We start from the raw sequence: 21,881 nt of genomic DNA, 5'->3' as shown, positions 1-21,881 counted from the left end.
AAATATCAATTAAATCTATCTGGTCTATTGTGTCATTTAAAGCTTCTGCTTCCTTATTTATTTTCATTTTGGATGATCTGTCCTTTGGTGTAAGTGAGGTGTTAAAGTCCCCCACTATTATTGTGTTACTGTTGATTTCCTCTTTTATAGCTGTTAGCATTTGCCTTATGTATTGAGGTGCTCCTATGTTGGGTGCATATATATGTATAATTGTTATATCTTCTTCTTGGATTGATCCCTTGATCATTATGTAGTGTCCTTCCTTGTCTCTTGTAACATTCTTTATTTTAAAGTCTATTTTATCTGATATGAGTATAGCTATTCCAGCTTTCTTTTGATTTCCATTTGCGTGGAATATCTTTTTCCATCCCCTCACTTTCAGTCTGTATGTGTCCCTAAGTCTGAAGTGGGTCTCTTGTAGACAGCATATATATGGGTCTTGTTTTTCTATCCATTCAGCAAGCCTGTGTCTTTTGGTTGGAGCATTTAATCCATTCACGGTTAAGGTAATTATTGATATGTATGTTCGTATGACCATTCTCTTAATTGTTTTCGGTTTGTTTTTGTAGGTCCTTTTCTTCTCTTGTGTTTCCCACCTAGAGAAGTTCCTTTAGCATTTGTTGTGGAGCTGGTTTGGTGGTGCTGAATTCTCTTAGCTTTTGCTTGTCTGTAGAGCTTTTGATTTCTCCATCAAATCTGAATGAGATCCTTGCTGGGTACAGTAATCTTGGTTGTAGGTTCTTCCCTTTCATCACTTTAAGTATATCATGCCACTCCCTTCTGGCTTGTAGAGTTTCTGCTGAGAAATCAGCTGTTAACCTTATGGAAGTTCCCTTGTATGTTATTTGTCATTTTTCCCTTGCTGCTTTCAATAATTTTGCTTTGTCTTTAATTTTTGCTAATTTGATTACTATGTGTCTCGGTGTGTTTCTCCTTGGGTTGATCCTGTATGGGACTCGCTGCGCTTCCTGGACTTGGGTGGCTATTTCCTTTCCCATGTTAGGGAAGTTTTTGACTATAATCTCTTCAAATATTTTCTCTGGTCCTTTCTCTCTCTCTTCTCCTTCTGGGACCCCTATAATGCGAATGTTGTTGCGTTTAATGTTGTCCCAGAGGTCTCTTAGGCTGTCTTCATTTCTTTTCATTCTTTTTTCTTTGTTCTGCAGCAGTGAATTCCACCTTTCTGTCTTTCACTTATCTGTTCTTCTGCCTCAGTTATTCTGCTATTGATTCCTTCTAGTGTAGTTTTCATTTCAGTTATTGTATTGTTCATCTCTGTTTGTTTGTTCTTTGATTCTTCTAGGTCTTTGTTAAACATTTCTTGCATCTTCTCGATCTCTGCCTCCATTCTTTTTCTGAGGTCCTGGTTCATCTTCACTATCATTATTCTGAATTCTTTTTCTGGAAGGTTGCCTATCTCCACTTCATTTAGTTGTTTTTCTGGTGTTTTGTTGCTTCATCTGGTACATGGCCCTCTGCCTTTTCGTCTTGTCTATCCTTCTGTGAATGTGGTGTTTGTTCCACAGGCTGAAGGATTGTAGTTCTTCTTGCTTCTGCTGTCTGCTCTCTGGTGGATGAGGCTATCTTAAGAGGCTTGTGTAAGTTTCTTGATGGGAGGGACTGGTGGTGGGTAGAGCTGACTGTTGCTCTGGTGGGCAGAGTTCAGTAAAACTTTAATCCACTTGACTGTTGATGGGTGGGGCTGGGTTCCCTCCCTGTTGGTTGTTTGCCCTGAGGCAAGCCAACACTGGAGCCTACCTGAGCTCTTTGGTGGGGCTAATGACAGACTCTGGGAGGGCTCACGCCAAGGAGTACTTCCCAGAACTTCTGCTGCCAGTGTCCTTGTCCCCACGATGAACCACAGCCACCCCCTGCCTCTGCAGGAGACCCTCCAACACTAGCAGGTAGGTCTGGTTCAGTCTCCCCTGGGGTCACTGCTTCTTCCCCTGGGTCCTGATGTGCACACTACTTTGTGTGTGCCCTCCAAGAGTGGAGTCTCTGTTTTCCCCAGTCCTGTCGAAGTCCTGCAATCAATTCCCACTAGGCTTCAAAGTCTGATTCTCTAGGAATTCCTCCTCCCGTTGCTGGAACCCCAGGTTGGGAAGCCTGACGTGGGGCTCAGAACCTTCACTCCAGTGGGTGGACTTCTGTGGTATGTGTTCTCCAGTCTGTGAGTCACCCACCCAGCAGTTATGGGATTTGATTTTACTGTGATTGTGCCCCTCCTACCATCTCATTGTGGCTTCTCCTTTGTCTTTGGATGTGGGGTATCTTTTTTGGTGAGTTCCAGTGTTCTCCTGTTGATGATTGTTCAGCAGCTAGTTGTGATTCTGGTGTTCTCACAAGAGGGAGTGAGAACACGTCCTTCTACTCTGCCATGGTGGTTCCTCAACCTGAAGTTATTAATTTTTTAAAACTTATTAATTAATCCCATCCCTAGTCCTCCTGTATTCTCTATTGAGTTAATGTCCTAAATATCCTTCCAGTCAACTGCATATGTTAAACCATATATGTTTAACTTTTTAAAGAACCACTAAACTGTTTTCCACAGCAGCTGAACCATTTTACATTACCACCAGCAATGTTTGAGGGTTCTGATTTCTCCACATCTTTATCAACACTTATCTGTCTCTTTCATTACAGTCATCCTAGTGGTATATGAAGTGGTATCTCATTGTGATTTTGATTTTCATTTCGTCTTTTCATGTGCTTGTTGGCCATTTGTATCTCTCGTTTGGAGAGATATCTCTTCAAGTCCTATGCCCATTTTTGATTGGGTTGTTTGTTTTTTTGTTACTGATTATGAATTCCTTGTATATTCTGGATACTAGATTCATATTAGATGTATGTTTATGTATGTTTTCTCCCATTTCATAGTTGTCTTTTCACTTTCTTAATAATGTTCTTTGATGCACAGACGTTTTAAACTTTGAAGTTCAGTTTATCTATTTCTTCTTTTATTACTCATGCTTTTGGTATCATACCCAAGAATCCACTGCCAAACCCAAGGTCATAAAAATTTAACCTTATGTTTTCTCTTAAGAGTTTTATAGTTGTAGCTCTTATATTTAGGTCATTGATCCATTTTGTGTTAATTTTTGTATATGGTGTAAGTGAGGAGTCCAATTCTATTTCTTTGCATGTAGATATCCAGTTATCCCAACACCACTGTTGAAGAGACTGCTCTTTCCTCCACTGAATAGTCTTGGCACCCTTGTTGAAAATCAGTTTGCCTTGGTTGTATGGGTTTATTTCTGGGCTTTCAGTTCTGTTTCAGATACGTCTACCCTTATGACAGTATCACACAGTTCAATTACTATAGCTTTGTAGTAAGTTTTGAAATCAGAGGTGTGAGTTCTCCAACTTTTTTTTCAGTACTGTCTTGGATATTCAGTGTCCCTTGCAATTCCATATAAATTTGAGGATAAGATCTTCCATTTCTGCTAAAAAGGCTATTGGAATTTTGACAGGAATTACATTGAATCTGTAGATCAATTAGGGTAGTATTGCCATCTTAGCAATATGAAAATCTTCCAATCCATAAACATGGAGCCTTCCAATTTACTTAGGCATTCTTTAATTTCTTTCAGCAAAGTTTTGTAGTTTTTACATAAAGGCTTTCACCTTATATGTATGTAAAAATCATTCCTAGATATTTTATTATTTTGGATGCTCTTGTAAATAGAATTATTTCCTTAATTTTCTTTTCAGATTGTTCATTGCTGGTATATAAAAACAAAACTGACTTGTGTGTTGATCTTGTGTCCTGCAACTTTGCTGAATTTATTAGCTATCATACTTTTTTGGTGAATTCTTTTGGGATTTTCTATGTATATGACATGTAGAATCATGTTGTCTGCAAATAGAAATAGTTTTACTTCTTCCTTTCCAGTCTAGATGCCTTTTACTTTTTTATTAGTATTATTTTTTTTGCGGTACACGGGCCTCTCACTGTTGTGGCCTCTCCCGTTGCGGAGCACAGGCTCCGAATGCGCAGGCTCAGCGGCCATGGCTCACAGGCCCAGCCGCTCCGCGGCATGTGGGATCTTCCCAGACCGGGGCACGAACCTGTGTCCCCTGCATCGGCAGGCGGACTCTCAACCACTGCGCCACCAGGGAAGCCCCTAGATGCCTTTTATTTATTTTTACCTAGTTGCTCAGGCTAGAACTTCTTCTGGCTAGTACAGTGTTGAATAGCAGTGGTAAAAATAGGTTTCTTTGTTTTGTTCCTGATCATAGGGAAATGTTACAGGATGAACTGTGTCTCTCCAGAATTCATATGTTGAAGTCTTAATCCCCATACCTCAAAATATAACTACATGTATTTGGAGATGGGTATTTAAAGAAATGATTAAGTAAAATGAAGTCCTTATGGTGGGTCCTAACCCAAACTGCCTGATGTCCTTATAAAAAGACAAAATTTGGACACACAAAGAGGTACCAGGGTGCACATGCACAGAGGGACAACCATGTGAAGAGGAAGCAAGAGGGTGGCCATATGCAAGCCAAGGAGAGAGGTCTCAAAAGAAACCAAACTTACTGACACCTTGATCTAGGATTTGCAGCCTCCAGAACTGTGAGAAAATAAATTTCTGTTGTTTAGCTAACTAAGTTTGTGGTATTTTGTTACCCTAGGAAACCAATACAGGGAGAAAGCTTTCAGTCTTTTATGATTATGATGTTAACTGTGAGCTTTTCGTAAATTACATTTATTGTGTTGAGGAAGTTCCCCTCTATTCCTAATTTTTGAGTGGTTTTTATAATGAAAAGGTATTGGATTTTGTCAAATGCTTTTTTTTTTTTTTTTTTTTGCGGTACACGGGCCTCTCACTGCTGTGGCCTCTCCCGTTGCAGAGCACAGGCTCCGGATGCACAGGCTCAGCGGCCATGGCTCACAGGCCCAGCCGATCTGCAGCATGTGGGATCTTCCCGGGCTGGGGCACGAACCCGTGTCCCCTGCATCAGCAGGCGGACTCTCAACCACTGCGCCACCAGGGAAGCTCCTCAAATGCTTTTTATACATCAGTTGAGATGATCCTGTAGTTTCTTTCCCCCCTTCATTTTATTAATGTAGCATTGATTGATTTTTGTATGTTAAACTACCGCTGAATTCCTGGGATAAATCCCACTTGGTCATGGTGTATAACTCTTAAAATACTGTTGGGTTTGGCTTGCTAGAATACGTTGAGGATTTTTGCATTTATATTCATAAGAGAAATTGGTCTGTAGTTTTCTTCTGGTTTCTTTGGCTTTGTTATCAGAGGACGCTGGCCTCATAGAAGGAGTTAGGAGTTGTTCTCTCCTGTTTTTGGAAGAATTGGAGAGAAGAATTAGTGTTAATTCTTTAAATGTTTTGTAGTAGTTACTAATGGAGCCATCTGGTCCTAGATTTTTCTTTGTTGGGAGGTTTTTGATTACTGATTCAATCTCTTTACTTGTTCTAGGTCTGTTCAGATTTTCTATTTCTTCTTGACTCAATTTTGGTAATTTGTGTATTTCTAGAAATTTGTACATTCATTTTGTTGTACATTTTGTTGGAGAATTTGTTGGTGTACATTTGTTCATAATATTCTCTTATAATCCTTTTTATTTCTAGAAGTTCAGTAGTAATGTCGCCACTTTCATTCCTGATGTTATTTTTTGCCTTCTCCCTTTTTTCTTAGTTTAGCTAAAGGTTTGTCAATTCCATAGATGTCAAAGAATCAACTTTTGATTTCATTAATTCTATTTTCTGTTCTCCATTTCATTTATCTCTGCTCTAATCTTTATTATTTTCTTTCTTCTGCTGACTTTGGATTTAGTTCTTCTTTTTCTAGTTCCATAAGATGTAAAATTAGGTTACTGATTTGAGATCTTTCTTTTTTTTAATTAATTATTTTTATTTTTGGCTGCATTGGGTCTTCATTGCCGCGCACGGGCTTTCTCTAGTTGTGGTGAGTGGGGGCTACTCTTCGTTGTGGTGTGCAGGCTTCTCATTGCGGTGGCTTTTCTTGTTGCAGAGCACGCGCTCTAGGCATGAGGACTTCAATAGTTGTGGCACATGGGCTCAGTAGTTGTGGCTCACAGGCTGTAGAGAGCAGGCTCAGCAGCTGTGGTGCATGGGCCTAATTGGTTCGCGGCATGTGGGATCTTCCCAGACCAGGGCTCGAACCTGTGTCCCCTGCATTGGCAGGTGGATTCCCAACCACTGCACCAACAGGGAAGTCCCCAAGATCTTTCTTTTTTAATGTAAGCATTTATAACTATAAATTTCACTCTGAACTCCTCTGAGCATCCCATAAGTTTTGGTATGTTGTGTTTTTGTATTCATTCACCTCAAAGCATTTTCTCATTTTTTCTTTGGGCTTTCTTTGACCCATTTGTTGTTTAAGAATGTTGTTTAATTTCCACATATTTGTGAATTTTCCAGTTTTTCCTGCTGTTATTCATTTCTAAATCAATTCCATTGTGGTCAGAGAGGATACATTTATTGAAACTTGTTTTGTAGCTTATCATATGGTGTATCCTGGAGAATGTTCCATGTGCAATTAAGAATATGTATTCTTCTGTGTTGAGTTCTGTATTAGGTCTAGCTGAATTATAGTGTTGTTCAAATCCTGTTTCCTTATTGATCTTCTGTAGATGTACTAGTCATTATTGCAAATGGAGTATGTAAGTCTTCAACTATTATATTATTGTAGAACTGTCTAGTTCTCCCCTCAGCTCTGCCAGTGTTTGCTTCATATATTCTGGGGCCTCATTGTTTCCTGCATATGTGCTTATTATATCTTCTTGATGAATAAATTCTTTTTGGTCAATATATAATGTCCTTCTTTGTCTCTGGTAAAAACTTTTGACTTAAAGTCTATTTTGTTTAATATTAGTATAGTCACTGCAGTTCTCTTCTGGTTACTATTTGTATGGAATGTCTTTTTCTATCCTTTTACTATTAATTTATTAATATTTGGACCTAAAGTGAGTCCCTTGTAGACATTATATAATTGGATCATGTTTATCCATTCTACCAGTCTCTATCTTTTAATTGGTGATCTTAATCCATTTACATTTGAAGTGATTACTGATAAGGACTTCTGCCATTTGCCATTTGATTTCTATATGTCATATTCTTTTGTATTTGATGAGTTTTTTCTAGTGTTTTGTTTGACTCACTCATTTCCTTTCTGTATATTTTTAGTTATCGTCTTAGTGGTTACCATGGAGATTACAATTAACATTCTAAATTTATAATAATCTAGTCTGGATTGATACCAACTTAGCTTCAATAGCACATAAACACTCTGCTCTTTTACAGCTCCAATCCTACTTTATGTTGCTATTGTCACAAATTACATCTTTATACATTGTCTGCCCATTAACATGGATTTATAATTGTTTTATGCATTGCTCTTTTAAATTGTACAGGAAACAAAGAAAAGGAGTTACAAAGAAAGATTATAATAATACCGGCTTTATATTTACTCATGTATTTGCTGCCTTTGCTGGAGTTACTGCTTCATATGGCTTTGAGTTACTATCTAGTGTTCTTTTCCTTCAGTCTGAAGGACTCCCTTTAGCACAGGGAAGATCCAGCCTTTGTTTATCTGGGAATGTCTTAAGTTTTTCTTTATTTTGAAGGATAGTTTTGCCAGATATAGAATTCTTGTTTGATAGTGTTTTTTCCCCCTTTCAGCACTTTAAATATGTCATCTCATTGGTTTCTGTCTTCCATGGTTTCTGATGAGAAATGATGTTAATCTTATTGCCAATCCTTTGTTCGTATTGAATTGCTTCTCTCTTGCTGCTTTCAAGGTTCTCTGTTTTGGCTTTCAACAGTTTGATTATAATGTATGTTGGTGTGGATCTCTTTGTATTTATTCTGCATCCATTAAGCTTCTTGGATGTGTTGATTCACATCTTTCAACAAATTTGGAAAGTTTCCAACCATTATTTTTTCAAATATTCTTTCTGCTCTTTTCTCTCTTCTTCTGGGATTCCCATATCGGTGTTCTTGATGGGATACCACTGGTCCTTTCAACTTTGTTCATTTTTCTTCCTGCTCCTTAGATTCAATAATTGCAATTGTCCTATCTTCCAGTTTGTTATTCTTCTGCCTGCTCAGATCTGATATTGAACCTCTCTAGTGAGTTTTTCATTTCAACTATTGTACTTTTTTGTACTTTTAATGTACAGCTATAGAATTTCTATTTGGTTCCATTTTATAAGTTTTATCCCTTTATGGATATTCTCTATTTATTCATCTGTTGTTCTCTTGGTTTCCTTTAATTATTTATCCATGGTTTCCTTGAGCTCTTTGAGGCTATTTAAGACAATTGATTTAAAGTTTTGTCTCGTAAGTCCAGTCTTTTCTGGACTTCCTCAGAGATGGTTTCTGTCAATTTCTTTTTTTTTTCCTGTAAATGGGCCATAGCTTCCTGTTTCTTTGTCTTATAATTTTTGTTGAAAACTGGGTATTTTTAATAGTATAATGTGGTAACTCTGGAAATTGGATTCTACCTCATCCCCAGGGTTTGCTGTATTGGTTGTTTAGGACTGCAGTTGTCCATATGTTTAGTGAATTTTCCAAACTGTTTTTGCAAAGGCTCTATTCTTTTTTGTGTGTGGCTGCTGAAGTCTCTGTTATCTCAGCAGTTAGTCAGTGACCTGACAGAAATTTCCCTTAACACCTGCAGCTAAAAAGAAAAACAAAACCAAAAAACTCCTTGTCTTTACAGATTAGCTGAGTTGAGGCACTCCTTCAAACTAAGCCAGGCTGCCTACAACCCTGCCTTAGTTTTCACCTCCTGCTTGCACAGGGCCCAGTGATCGGCCAGAAGCACAAGCTTAAGGTCTTTACAGGTCTCTTCTGAGTATGCATCCATCCCTGAGATTGTGCATTTTACTGTAGACTCCCCAGTATATAAAGTAGCTCTTATTTCCCCAAAAATCTTCCTCCTCAGCCTCATTTGTAGGCTTTTCCTTGCCCTTCCTTCATCCTTTGTCCCAGGTAGCTTTGGGTAGAGTATGTCTTTAAATGCTTTCATCAGATGCTACTTATAAAGCTGCTCCATCCTGAGGGAGGTGAAACAAAGGTCAGTTTCTTTGCCAGTCCCTCTCCTGAGATACTGATCATCAGACAGGTCAAAATGCACGGTCACAATTTTTTGAGAATAAGGTCCCTATTTCCCCCACCCCTCACCCATCCCAGTGCCAGCAAGCCACATCAGAAATATGGGCTGTTGCTATTCACTCAATTGCTGCCAGTCTGGAGAGTGGGATATGGTAGGCAAGTAAGTAAAAACACCAGAACACTTTCTTACTGAATTTTAACAACCTCTTCATCTAGCACTCCTTGGCTGCTATGTTTAATTAGATTTCAGAGTTACAAAAAACACTGATTCTGTCATTTTTTGCCTATTTGTTTGCTTTAGAAGAACAACTAATTCTTGGAGCTCTTTACTCCACTATTTCCAGGATGTCACCTCTTTCTTGTATCTTTCTCTCTGCTCTCTCCTTCCTGAATGCATTGAGAGATACTCAATTCTGTCTTATCTTAAATAACAAAACAATATCTTCCCTAACTACCACATCTTTGTCTCTTCCCTTGCAGAGCCAAACTTCTTGAAATATTTGGCTTCACTTGTCTTTACTTCTTTCCCATTCATGCCTCTACTCACTGTGATCTGGTTTCTGCCTCCAGAATATCAGTGAAAATGCTCTTGTGGTCATGTGGGACCAAGCTGTGGCTAAATGCAGTAGGGACTACCATCTCTTTTAATCTTTCAGCATTTGACATGATCAACTACTTCCTCCTTTCATGACATCTTGATCTGATTTTCTTACCACCTCTTTGGCCACTCCTCAGTTTTCTTTGTAATATCTTGTTTTTGCCTATCCTTTAAATGTTATTCCTCAGTGTTCTGTACAAGGGTGCTACCTTTTCCTTTTTATACATTCTTATAGCTAATCTCACCCATTCCCATGCTTGAATTTTCATACAAGTAAACAATTCTAGTATCTTTATACCATGTCAGATTTCAGTCCTGTATTCTAGATCCTTATATAGATGGTCTACCGAATATCTGTGAGTGACTCCACTGGTACCTCAAATTAATTGGCACCAAAATTAAACTCATTATCTTCCCCATCAAACATTTTTCTCATGTTTCCTGTTTCAGTGAATAAGGCAAATATAAATGATGGGAATTCCCTGGCAGTCCAGTGGTTAGGACTCTGTGCTTGTACTGCAGGCGGCAAGGGTTCGATTCCTGGTCGGGGAACAAATATCCTGCAAGCCATACACATGGCACAGCAAAAAAAAATTTTTTGTAATATATATATATATAAATGAGATGTATTCTAGAGTTCTTCCAAAGTATTTACAGAGGTAGTCCTTGTACTGTCTGTTACAGAAGTATTTAGAGTATGCAAGATGTAATACAAGCACAAATGACTGTATTGGTTTGATGATTTAGTGAGGATTTTTAAGAGTTTCATATATATATCTGGAAAAAAATGTTCACTCCTGCTTATCAAAGAAAATTAAAATGAGACAGTGAGCCTATTAAAACGGCAAATATTTTTATACATTTAAAAGATACCCTATGCTGATGAGCTTGCAGAAAAGTGAGTTCTCAGACCAAGTTTCAATTGGTTAAACTTTCTTGGAGGGTGGTTTAGCAATATGTATCCAAGAGGCTTAAAATGTTTTATACCTTTTGACTTAGTAATTCTCAATCTAGTTTATACTAAAGAAATAACTAGAGATGTGCATGATTTATTTGTGGTAGTATTTTTGTAATATTGAAAAAAATTATAAGCTATCTAAATGAGGGTAAGAAAATCATATTATGACACACCTGTATGATGTATTATTATGTAACTCATAAAAATTAGGCTTTGGAGACACAGACGTAGAGGACAAACATATGGACACCAAGGGGGTAAGGGGGTGGGTGGGATGAACTGGGAGACTGGGATTGACATATATACACTAGTATGTATAAAACAGATAACTAATGAGAACCTGCATGTAGCACAGGGAACTCCACCTCACTTTGCTGTACAGTAGAAACTAACACAACATTGTAAAACTATACCCTCCCAATTAAAAAAAATTATTTAGGCTTTGAAAAAATATTTAAAGACATGGGGAAATGTGATTTAATGAAATGAGAAAAATCAGGATTCAAAACCATATGCATCTATGGTATGATATATTGGTATTATGAATAAATGAATATATGCATGGGAAAAAGACAAGAAGGAAATATCTATATAAATATATTTAGGTTAAAATTTCCATTTTTGTTATGCTTTGTTTCATTTTGTTTTTTATAATAAGTGCCTCTTATATAATAAGAAAAACGATATATGAATGATGATGCCATTTCTATTGGGATAAAAGAATAGGCATTTTTTCAGAGTATATTTTTAGTTATCAGATTTTATTTTTAAAGTTCCTCATTCTTCATGGCACTAATAATGAAGTTCTTTCCCCTTTCCTACTCCCAGTGCAAAGTTCTGGTACTTTTTTGATTTTAGTTCTAGAATCTTTAATATATAAATTTTTGTTGGTTTACCAAAATTTTAGAGTCAGTTTGAGTTAAAACAAAGTAGTAGTTTCCAGTAGGAAAGAGATCTGATGTCATCAAGACCTAGATCTAAAACTTAGCTTCACCACCCACTAACTCTGCGTCCGTGGGCAAATCATTTACTCTCACTGAGTTTCAATTTCTTAACATTACAAGGGTATAATAATACTTTACCTCAAAGAACTGTTGTGAGGCTTAGGAGGTAATATGTAAAGGTCAAAATATGACTTCTGGCTGTATTTAATAGCTGTAAAATTACTAGTGATTGTAATCATTCACTAGTGAATGTAATTGTAATGAGAAAATCTCTTTTCATCATTCCTTAATTGATGGACTGATACTTTGAGCATTTAATGAACATAAATACATAGAGTATTTACAGTGCACTAACTATACAAAGTAAGTCTTTGGGAAAAGCACATGTTACCAATGAGTTAACTGATTAAAATGACCTGTTTCAGTTTGACCTATTGTTTTCTTTTTTTCAGGTAAAGGACTTATCTTCAGACACACTTCTCCAACAGCATGATGATTTGGATTTGGCTTTGGATAGTTGTTATAGTGGAGATACAGTAGTTATTTTTCCAGGAGAATACTGAGCTGTAAATCTTGCTTCATTGACTGATGACATCGTTATAAAGGGTTAGCAAGGCATCCTTTGCAATTTTTTAACAGCAATGTATGCTGGAGAAACTGTATATTATAAACATGGTTAATCAGATTACTAGAAATTAGAACAGGGTTTTGTTTCACAAAAATCCCTTATGTGCTTTTTACAATTAAGATTTTCTCACCTGTTCAGTAGTATATTATCTGTACAGGTGACCTCGTTTGGACATACTGTACCAGAGCAAATCAATCAATGAGACTACTTTTTTCCCCATGATAATGTAGCACTACAAGCAGATTCTAAATAAATAATCAAAATAAAAAAAAATCAGTTCACAATATCTTCTATTAGCTCTATATTTTTACCTAAACTACTTTTTTCTCCTCTGTCTCCATAGCACTTCATAGCACTCTAGTAGGAAAACCTAAATGTAAGGCTATATTAAAATATGCTCAGCATTTTCTCAAGAAGTTTAATTCACATGCAAACTCACTAAAATAGAAGTAAAAAGCAGAGTTTACTAAATTCCTTTTAGGTTCTGAACGTATTTAGTGATTTTAATTTTGACCTTTTAAAGTAAGGTTATTCCCCTTGTCTAGCCAAAAAGAAAAGACAGATGACTTAAACTTTGCTATCAATTCAAAAATTGAGCAACATTTTCACTAGATTTTGATGACTGTAATCAGTTATATTTTGCTGAACTATATGGGTAATAAGGATCATACTTGTAATTTTAAAAATTGGTAGTCTTCTTAAAGATCCAACCCCTTATTTTTGGATTGTTTAGATGATTGCTCAGACTACTCTAGAGCAAAATTATGGATATGATTACATTAATCTTGTAACCTAATTCAAGTCTCTGCCTGTCTTTTTCGTTATGGTAATTTATAATGGTTTTGAAACCAGGTTTTGGTAAGACACTTTTTGTATCTTACACATTTTGTAGATGACTGCTCACTATATAATATAGGGAAATATATAGTGGAAGGAGTATGTTGAATAAGTACCATAGGTACATTTAGATTGATTATAAACCCAGATTCTTCCATCATGGCATCAAAATAAGATATGCATTCACAGGCTCTGGGAATTAGCACGTGGACATCTTTGAGGAGGCATTATTCTGCTCACCACTTGTCTTAACCAATTTTCTAGGTCAAGGGAAGACAAATCCTAATTCTACTCCTCAAATGGGATTTAAGAAGTTTCCTCTACCAGGACCAACCAATGCATAGCTTTTACACATTTAAAAGAGATTCTAAATTAGAACAATGGCATATGCCCTGAGAAAACCATAATTCAAAAAGAAAACCACAATGTCCACTGCAGCACTATTTACAATAGCCAGGACATGGAAGCAACCTAAATGCCCCATCGACAGATGAATGGATAAAGAAGATGTGGCACATATGTACAATAGAACAGTACTCAGCCATAAAAAGAAACGAAACTGAGTTATTTGTAGTGAGGTGGATGGACCTCTGTCATACAGAGTGAAGTAAGTCAGAAAGAGAAAAACAAATACTGTATGCTAATGCCTATATATGGAATTTAAAAAAAATGGTACTGATGAACCTGGTGGCAGGGCAGGAATAAAAACGCAGGCGTAGAGAATGGACTTGAGGACGGGGGTGGGGGGTGCGGGGGCGGAGCTGGGGTGAAGTGAGAGTGGCACGGACATATACACGCTATCACATGTAAAACAGATAGCTGGTGGGAAGCAGCAGCATAGCACAGGGAGATCAGCTCGGTGCTTTGTATCCACCTAGAAGGGTGGGATAGGGAGGGTGGGAGGGAGGGAGATGCAAGAGGGAGGGGATATGGGGATATATGTATGCATATGGCTGATTCACTTTGTTGTACAACAGAAACTAACACCATTGTGAGGCAATTATACTCCAATAAAGATGTATAAAAATAAGAGATTCTAATTTAGAACCTAGAGGTGGTTCCATATTTCTGCTCTGTCCTTCCCACTCGTGCACATATCTGGCTTGCCTACTGGACAGTAATTTTGTAGTATAGGCATTGGGTCTTAGTAACCATTATATTCCCCACTGTGCTGTGCATTCCAAGTAATAACTGCTAACAGTTTAAAAAGAATGCTACCAATGGGTCTCTGCTTATGCAAAAGACTGAAATGAGATTTACAATCTAGGACTTTTAAGGATATTTCATCACAGTTGCTGGGGATGGAAATGTTAGGATTCTGGAGGTGAGGACTAGACAAATCAAGATTAGAAGAGTGGCCTTGGTGTGGAATGAAAAGGGATGAATTAGAACCCCTTTCTGCCTTTTTGTAAGGAACTGGCAGTAGGAGTGGAGATTTCCTTTGCTCCGCTGCAATGCCAGTAACAGCTATGGTAAAGTCTCAATTGAAGAAAAGAATGGGAACTATAAATGCTAGAGCCTCTTGTCAGTTTATTAGAAGCAGTTGAAGTGGCAGGTGGCTACAAACCAAGGGACTGAGGCACTCTTCAGCAGCACAAGGTACAGAGAAGTTGCTAATATAATAAGAGTACTTCCCTGGTGGTTCAGTGGTTAAGAATCTATGCTTCCACTGCAGGGGGCATGGGTTCAATCCCTGGTCAGGGAACTAAGATCCCACATGCTGCCCGGCATGGCCAGAAAAAAAGAAGCAAGTTACTATTCTTTGTGAGACACCCAAGATGCATGTTGTTATCTTAAGAGTTATATCAGAAAGCAATAAACTTGAGTATAGGGGTCTACTTCTTCCAAAGTATTAAAGTAGAAAATGAGAAAATTATACAAATATACTGTATTTTCAGTGACTGAACTAAATCAGCCATTCTTAAACTGAAGTACATGCTCCAAGAGTCTGTGAACTACCTGAAATTTTAAGTAAAACACTTTGTGTACATGCTCTTTGCTGGAGAGAGTCCATAACTTTCATACTCTCAAAGGAGCCTCTCAGTCACCAAAAGCTTAAGCCAACTGAACTAGGTAGTATTTAAGTTTCCTTTTACATATTCTTTATTATTACTCAATTGAGGCCTAAAACAGCTTTTAACAAAACGTGTTGCTTTGTCTACAGAATACTCTGATTTGTTCTGTAGAAAATTCAGGCAACTTTATATCATTATTTTAATACTAAACATTATGCCATGTGTTTTTTGGTAATCTGATATTTTTCAGATTTTGCAGTTGCACAAGATAGATTTACTTTATTTCCTAATAAAATTCTGAAGCCATTGGTAGGTATCATTAGAATACTAGGTTAATTTGGAAATGCTCAGAACAACTACTAATGCTCTATAACTTAGAGTTTGTTTAGGTCAGCAGGTTAACCTAAGCCTCTTATGCTTCCTATTATTTTAAAAAGAGCTAAAATTTTCAATTAATTAAGTTAAAATTACTATAGTATTAAAAATAACCACCAAGTATATATTTCACATTTTTACAGATTAACATGAAAAGTATTATACAGGTTTACCAGTTGAGAAACATTAAAATACTGGATTTGTAGCCAAATCCTTTGTTGCCTTTACCTTAAATTTATTTCTGTTTGAAAGAAATATGCAATTTCAAAGTCTTGAAATTTCTGAAAGACTCCCCCATTAAGGTTAATCTCAGTTGGAGATACAGATTTGAGAGTCTGTAAACTGGACTTAATCAGCTTATCAACAGTAACTGCTAAAGGTGATCTAAAGAACATATGTATAATAAGAAGAGGATTTTGAAAAGGACATTAACACAAAATATAAGTTGCCCAAGATCATTCACGTGTCAGCAGCATTAAGACATGAGCTCAGTTCTGTCTCATCCAAAAACTTTGTAACCTCTACTATACTGTGCTATTTCTGAAATTAGAAATGTGAAAATTCATTGGAAACTATATAAAGTGTTATAAGCGTATAAACATCTCCACTAAAATAAACTAGCTTAACAAATATCCCTTGAAATACATGTTAATGTAGAGTTACTTGTCAAATATCTAAACTTTATGCACTGGTGAAGCTTCTTTGCCTAAATATAATCTTTATTCAAGGGTTACATAGATTAACTTTTAATTCTTATTAAAATTTTAAAATAATTTTTACACTGGAAACTAAAAAGAAAAGAGAACGCTGACCTTGGTCTTAGATTTTTCAAAGACAAAGCTTGGGAAAAAGTAAAAATGTTCAGCCTTAGGTCAAAAGTTTTATTCAGATACAGAGGCCCACGTCAATTGTGTACTGGCCAGTATTTACTGCAAGAATAACAACTGCATTTCAAGGTTATTTATTCTAACTACTGTTAAGTAATAACATCAATTGGTGTACTTGTGAAACGAAGTACAGTTTTTCCTCTGATGTTTAAAACTAACAGATGTAATTAAGTGCCATTGTAAAATTTTTCTAATGTGTAAGATCAACAATTACTACATGGCCAGTATTCAATGTAATATTTTATTTCTATTGTATTAAAGTCAAGAAAATATCAAGTTAACTTTAAAGGCAAATCTTTACTCCTTAAAGAAAAAATACAAACTGTAGTACTTTTATAATAGAGGATGATATTTTACATAATATAAACAAAATCACTAATATACCTAAATGTTTAGTTTCCTGAAACTACGACAAACCACAGAATGGGTGGAAAATGGGTTTACTTAGTGGCAGCACATAAACAACTTGGGAAAATGGGCAGCATGCATTATTTTACCTGTCTGTACACAGGCACTGACACTCGCAAGCTTTAATAGCCACCGCCTCCTCTTCCTTGTCCAAAGTAGCCGCTCCCATAGCCCCCTCTGCCAGCTCCTCGCTGGGACCCCCCAGACCCTCTGTAGCCTCCCCCTGGGCCACCTCCATAGCCACCTCGGGAAGCCCCTCTATAGCCTCCCCGGTAGGAGCTGGAGCCTGCCCCATAGCCACTGCCACCGTAGCCTCCACCACCCCCATAGCCTCCACCGCCATAACTTGAACCTCCCCTTCTATATCCACTTCCATTGTCGTATCGAGCCATCTTGGGAGGACGTGGACCATCTCCATACCTAGCAAGAGCACAAAACCACCACTTTAGCAAAGCATCCTTAGTACTTCTCAACTAGTCACAAAATATAAACATTCAGTCACATTCGAAAATTTAATGCATAAAGGGAATGAAGCCAAAGACACAAATACTGAATACATCATAGATAGGTTAAATATTAAAATGAGTTAATATCAGAAAAGCACTTAACACAGTGTGGCACACCCTAAGTACTATGTTCCATTAGTTTAAAGAAGTAGTTAACTCAGTTACAGGCAAAATGGGAAGCCAGAATCCATAAAGCACACAGCACTTCTATACATTAAGATAACAGTTTATAACCAAATGCAGTAAGTAAATCTTGATGGGGAGATTAAAGAATATTTTTGAGTGACTACAACAAATTTTAATGGTTGTATATTAGATAGTGTTATTGTAACACATTTTGGGGTGTGAACTAGTATTGTTTATGCTATGTTCTCAAAAGATACATGAAGAATACTGATGTAAAATGCAACTTAATCACCAACGATTAAGCAAAAGAAGTATGTAATATTCATATGAAAGCAAGTGTCACAAAATGCTGACAATCAGTGAAACCTAAGAGAACATATAGGAGTTCACTGTACTGCTGTTCTGCCCTGCAGGCATCAAGTATTTCCAAAGAAAAAGGTGTGGGCAAAGAAACTTTCTGAAGGTGAAAAAAACTGAAGCAGATAAAACATTTTAAGAATTAAGAGAAACTTCATACTCTTTACTTTTAGATATCCATGTTCTTGTATTTCCCTAAGATAAACCCTGATGCTTTTCATTTGAAGAATGAATTTAACACCTCATCATTTTTTCTTTGGAGATGGCAAAGCAGTACTGTGAGAAGAGGACTGTCTGGGGTCTTTCACTTTCCTGTCATGTGACCTATCCTAGGCTCTATATGTACTTTAAAGATCTCTTTCTATCTCTAGCACGCACTGGTGTAATAGATCATTAACACAAAAGTAACACCCTTTTTTCTGAGTGTGCTAACCAGAACTAGACTTCATATTCAGCATTTGTCTAGAACTGTAACTCAAATAACAAGGCCTCTATTAACTAACTGTGGGAATTTTAGGCCAGTGTAAGATTACTGTACTCTGCTTAGTTCAAAGAGAAGTTACTGTGGTACTCACCGTGTACTGCCAATCATAAGGTTGATACCAGCAGCTGAGGGCCTAGAGATTTGGCGGATTGTGTTTAGCATACGTTCATTAACGGGGTCCAACTGGCTGATGATATCAGGCTGCTTGGTTACTTCAACAACCAGAGCCTCCATGGCTGCCCGGAGAGCAGTGATACAGGCAGCAGCTTCATGAGATATTTGCAGTCTGATCCTAAAATAGAGAACAATGATTAAAAATGAGAGAGGTGGTACACATAGGAAAAGACTATTATCTTTCAATTTCACACATGGCAAGTGATGGGATAAATTTAACTTCTTTCCAAGTACCAATACTTTCAACTAATGTAATGGCCCCAGAATTAGGCAAACACAGGTAGGAATAATAATCCAAGGTAACTTCTTGAAATTCGCTGCTAGCTATCGGCAGGAGTTGTGAACCACAAAGTCTATCGAGCAAAATACTCTTAACAATACAGATCACTCAGCCTCCAACAAAAGAATGAAATAAGACACTAAGATTGTTAGTTTTGCAAGTATTCAAGAATATGACTGAGCCTACTAACCATTCGTTATATTCTATCAAGTGCTTACTACTCACTCACCACTAGTCTCTAAGTACTATAAAGTATACAGAAAAAAGAGGTACCCAAGCTCCAATCAGACTCTAATTCCTTAGTGTAGTATTCATGGCAGTGGATGTGGCTCCAATGCCTAATGCATCTGCTTCTGCTGGTATAGTCAATTTAAGACTTTACTACCAACTATGAACCATACTCCTAAGATATACAACTCGCCAAGAAAAGACAGTGTTATAAAGCATCTCATTTGTGCCATCAAATTTTGCCATGTTTCACAAATTAAGTTAGATTAGCAGCTGAATCCCATTACATTTTAATTTAAGAATTCAGTTGAGTTCACATATGAAAATCCATACCAGTCATCTACAAGCACAATCTGTCCATCAGATTGGACTTTCTTGGAGGCAAAGAGAAGCAGCTGCAAGGGGGTGACTAAGGTCATGCCTTTAGCAGAGATGGCCCGGGTTCGAATCTGAAGACAGAGAAAGAGGCAAGAGGAAACAGTTGACATTCCAACTGTCAATCAACTACCATATAATGATAATGAACTACGCTTTGAAAATTAAAACTCATGTTCCCACTGCTCATTAATAAGTAAAGATAATTTGGATTTTAAATGTAAACTTTTCTAAACTAATCTTTTCTTACCTTTTCACCAAAAACAAAGAAGGGAGATGGGTACTTCATGTCTTGGCTGCTAAAAGGACAATTAACAGATGATTTGTGGATAAGTGCATTACGCCCTTCAGTGGTGAGAATCTTTCTCTTTTCCTTATGATAGCACACATTGGGGTACACGCCAAAGGCCAGGAGAGAGATAACAACATCCAGATTATTGTCTGGTCCAGTGTTAGTAAACACTTGTGTCAATAAACACTCTGTTAAAAGGAGATTAAAAAAAAAAATCAGGTATCTGGCTAATCCTCACATTGCATGTATTTACCAGAATTAGATGACAATTAGAAGAATTAACTCATCCTCCACCCTCCTTTTTCAAATAACCTGTCTAACCTCCTCTCTTCTCAGAACTCTTGCACTCAGATTAAATGCAAGGAGAAATTCTGCTGAGTAGCCACAATAAGAAAATTAAAATGTCTGTATTCTCTTATAGACTCAATAAAATATAAGCTTGGAGTAAGTATTTTTTAAAAATCCCCCAATAACCATCTACTCTCAGAATAAGAGCTAGACTGATATGACCACAGTGTTCCATATGCTCTTTTTAAAAAGCTGTTCCTTCTACAGAAGATGGAATAACAACTTAAGAGGAACCCACGAGAAGGTGGTGGATGTCTTCACCCAAACTATGCTTTAGGCACATGGAAAGTACGATGGTAAGAAAGCAGATACACTTTGTTCTAAAAACCTGAATCCTAGTCTTATAAACTTCCTAATTGAGTCTGGACACGTAACTTAAGCTTCTGTGTCAGTTTCCTCATCTATAAAATGGGGTAGTAATATATGCATCTCAGGACTGTTGTGAAGAGTCTATCGCACAAAAATGTTTTTCTCTTTTCCTTTGATTTTGATTAAAAAGCTACGAATTGGGAAATCCCTGGTGGCACAGTGGTTAAGAATCCGCCTGCCTAGGCTTCCCTGGTGGCGCAGTGGTTGAGAATCTGCCTGCCAATGCAGGGGACACAGGTTCGAGCCCTGGTCTGGGAAGATCCCACATGCCGCGGAGCAACTAGGCCCGTGAGCCACAACTACTAGGCCTGCGTATCTGGAGCTTGTGCTCCGCAACAAGAGAGGCCGCGACAGTGAGAGGCCCACGCACTGCGATGAAGAGTGGCCCCCGCCACTCACCGCAACTAGAGAAAGCCCTCGCACAGAAACAAAGACCCAACAGAGCCATACATACATACATACATAAATTAAATTAAAAAAAAAAAAAAAAAAAAGGAATCCGCCTGCCAATGCAGGGGATACGGGTTCAATCCTGATCCGGGAAGATCGCACATGCCACAGAGCACCTAAGCCCGTGCGCCACAACTACTGAGCCTGTGCTCTAGAGCCCGCGAGCCACAACTACTGAAGCCCGCACGCCTAGAGCCCGTGCTCCGCAACAAGAGAAGCCACTGCAATGAGAAGCCCACGCACCGCAAAGAAGAGTAGCCCCCACTTGCCACAACTAGAGAAAGCCTGCGTGCAGCAACGAAGACACAAAACAGCTAAAATAAAAATTCTTTTTTTAAAAATTAAAAATTTAGTCAGTTTACAACAGAAGAGAATTACTTTAGTTATCTAGATACTGCCCAACTACCTTCTGTCTCTCAACTAAACAGCTGTTTCTGGTTATGTGTTCCAATTTTCAATGTTTCAGGAAATAACTCTGTCTCTTAATCTAATTGGAGAAAAGTACAATAGTTCAAATTCACACAAGAAATGAACAGCTGGATTACTATTCCTATATCACATATCAAAGTCCTCTGTAATTGTCCACTAAAACCTTATTTAAAGCCAATTAAAATTGAACATGGTAGAGTTTACTTCACATCTAAAACTGAACAGATGGGCAAATTAATAAATCACCTCACAAACCACTACTTGAGGTATTTCAACAATCTGTTCATTCAAAAGGTGCTAAAAGCTAGACCTGTGTTCTTCACAAGTGGATGGATTTAAAAATCCTCCCATCTAGGGCTTCCCTAGTGGCGCAATGGTTGAGAGTCCGCCTGCCGATGCAGGGGACACGAGTTTGTGCCCTGGTCCAGGAAGATCCCACATGCCGTGGAGCGGCTGGGCCCGTGAGCCATGGCCACTGAACCTGTGCATCCGGAGCCTGTGCTCCGCAACGGGAGAGGCCACAACAGTGAGAGGCCCGTGTACTGCAAAAAAAAAAAAAAAAAAATCCTCCCATCTGAAAGAGTGGATATGTGTATAACTGATTCACTCTGCTGTACAGCAGAAACAAACACAACATTGTAAATCAACTATACTCCAATAAAAATTAGTAAAAAACAAAAAGTCCTCCCAAAGTAGCAAAATTCTCA

At 37.6% G+C, this 21,881-nt stretch overlaps 2 protein-coding genes across 4 annotated transcripts in view; one reads left to right on the top strand and one right to left on the bottom strand.

The window, feature by feature from the left end:
- Window positions 1-12,744, top strand: part of SHCBP1L (SHC binding and spindle associated 1 like) — a 42,745-nt gene extending 30,001 nt beyond the window's left edge. Inside the window, 2 exon segments of the mRNA XM_081224915.1 lie at window positions 12,059-12,166; window positions 12,170-12,744. Coding sequence (XP_081081041.1) covers window positions 12,059-12,166; window positions 12,170-12,217 — 156 coding nt within the window. The 3' untranslated portion in view covers window positions 12,218-12,744.
- Window positions 12,745-16,570: 3,826 nt separating this feature from the next.
- The window catches only part of DHX9 (DExH-box helicase 9), a 53,834-nt gene continuing 48,523 nt past the window's right edge, over window positions 16,571-21,881 (bottom strand). For all 3 annotated transcript variants that reach the window (XM_081223494.1, XM_081223495.1, XM_081223496.1), the window contains 4 exons: window positions 19,537-19,766; window positions 19,245-19,360; window positions 18,321-18,521; window positions 16,571-17,176 (listed from right to left, as the gene is read on the bottom strand). In XM_081223494.1, coding sequence (XP_081079620.1) covers window positions 16,879-17,176; window positions 18,321-18,521; window positions 19,245-19,360; window positions 19,537-19,766 — 845 coding nt within the window. In that variant the 3' untranslated portion in view covers window positions 16,571-16,878. The remainder of the gene's footprint in view (window positions 17,177-18,320; window positions 18,522-19,244; window positions 19,361-19,536; window positions 19,767-21,881) is intronic.

Source organism: Mesoplodon bidens (genome assembly GCF_964165515.1).
Source record: "Mesoplodon bidens genome assembly, chromosome: 2".
NCBI lineage: Eukaryota > Metazoa > Chordata > Mammalia > Artiodactyla > Ziphiidae > Mesoplodon > Mesoplodon bidens.
The sequence above is the reverse complement of the archived record's forward strand: the minus strand, read 5'-3'. Positions and strand labels throughout refer to the sequence as shown.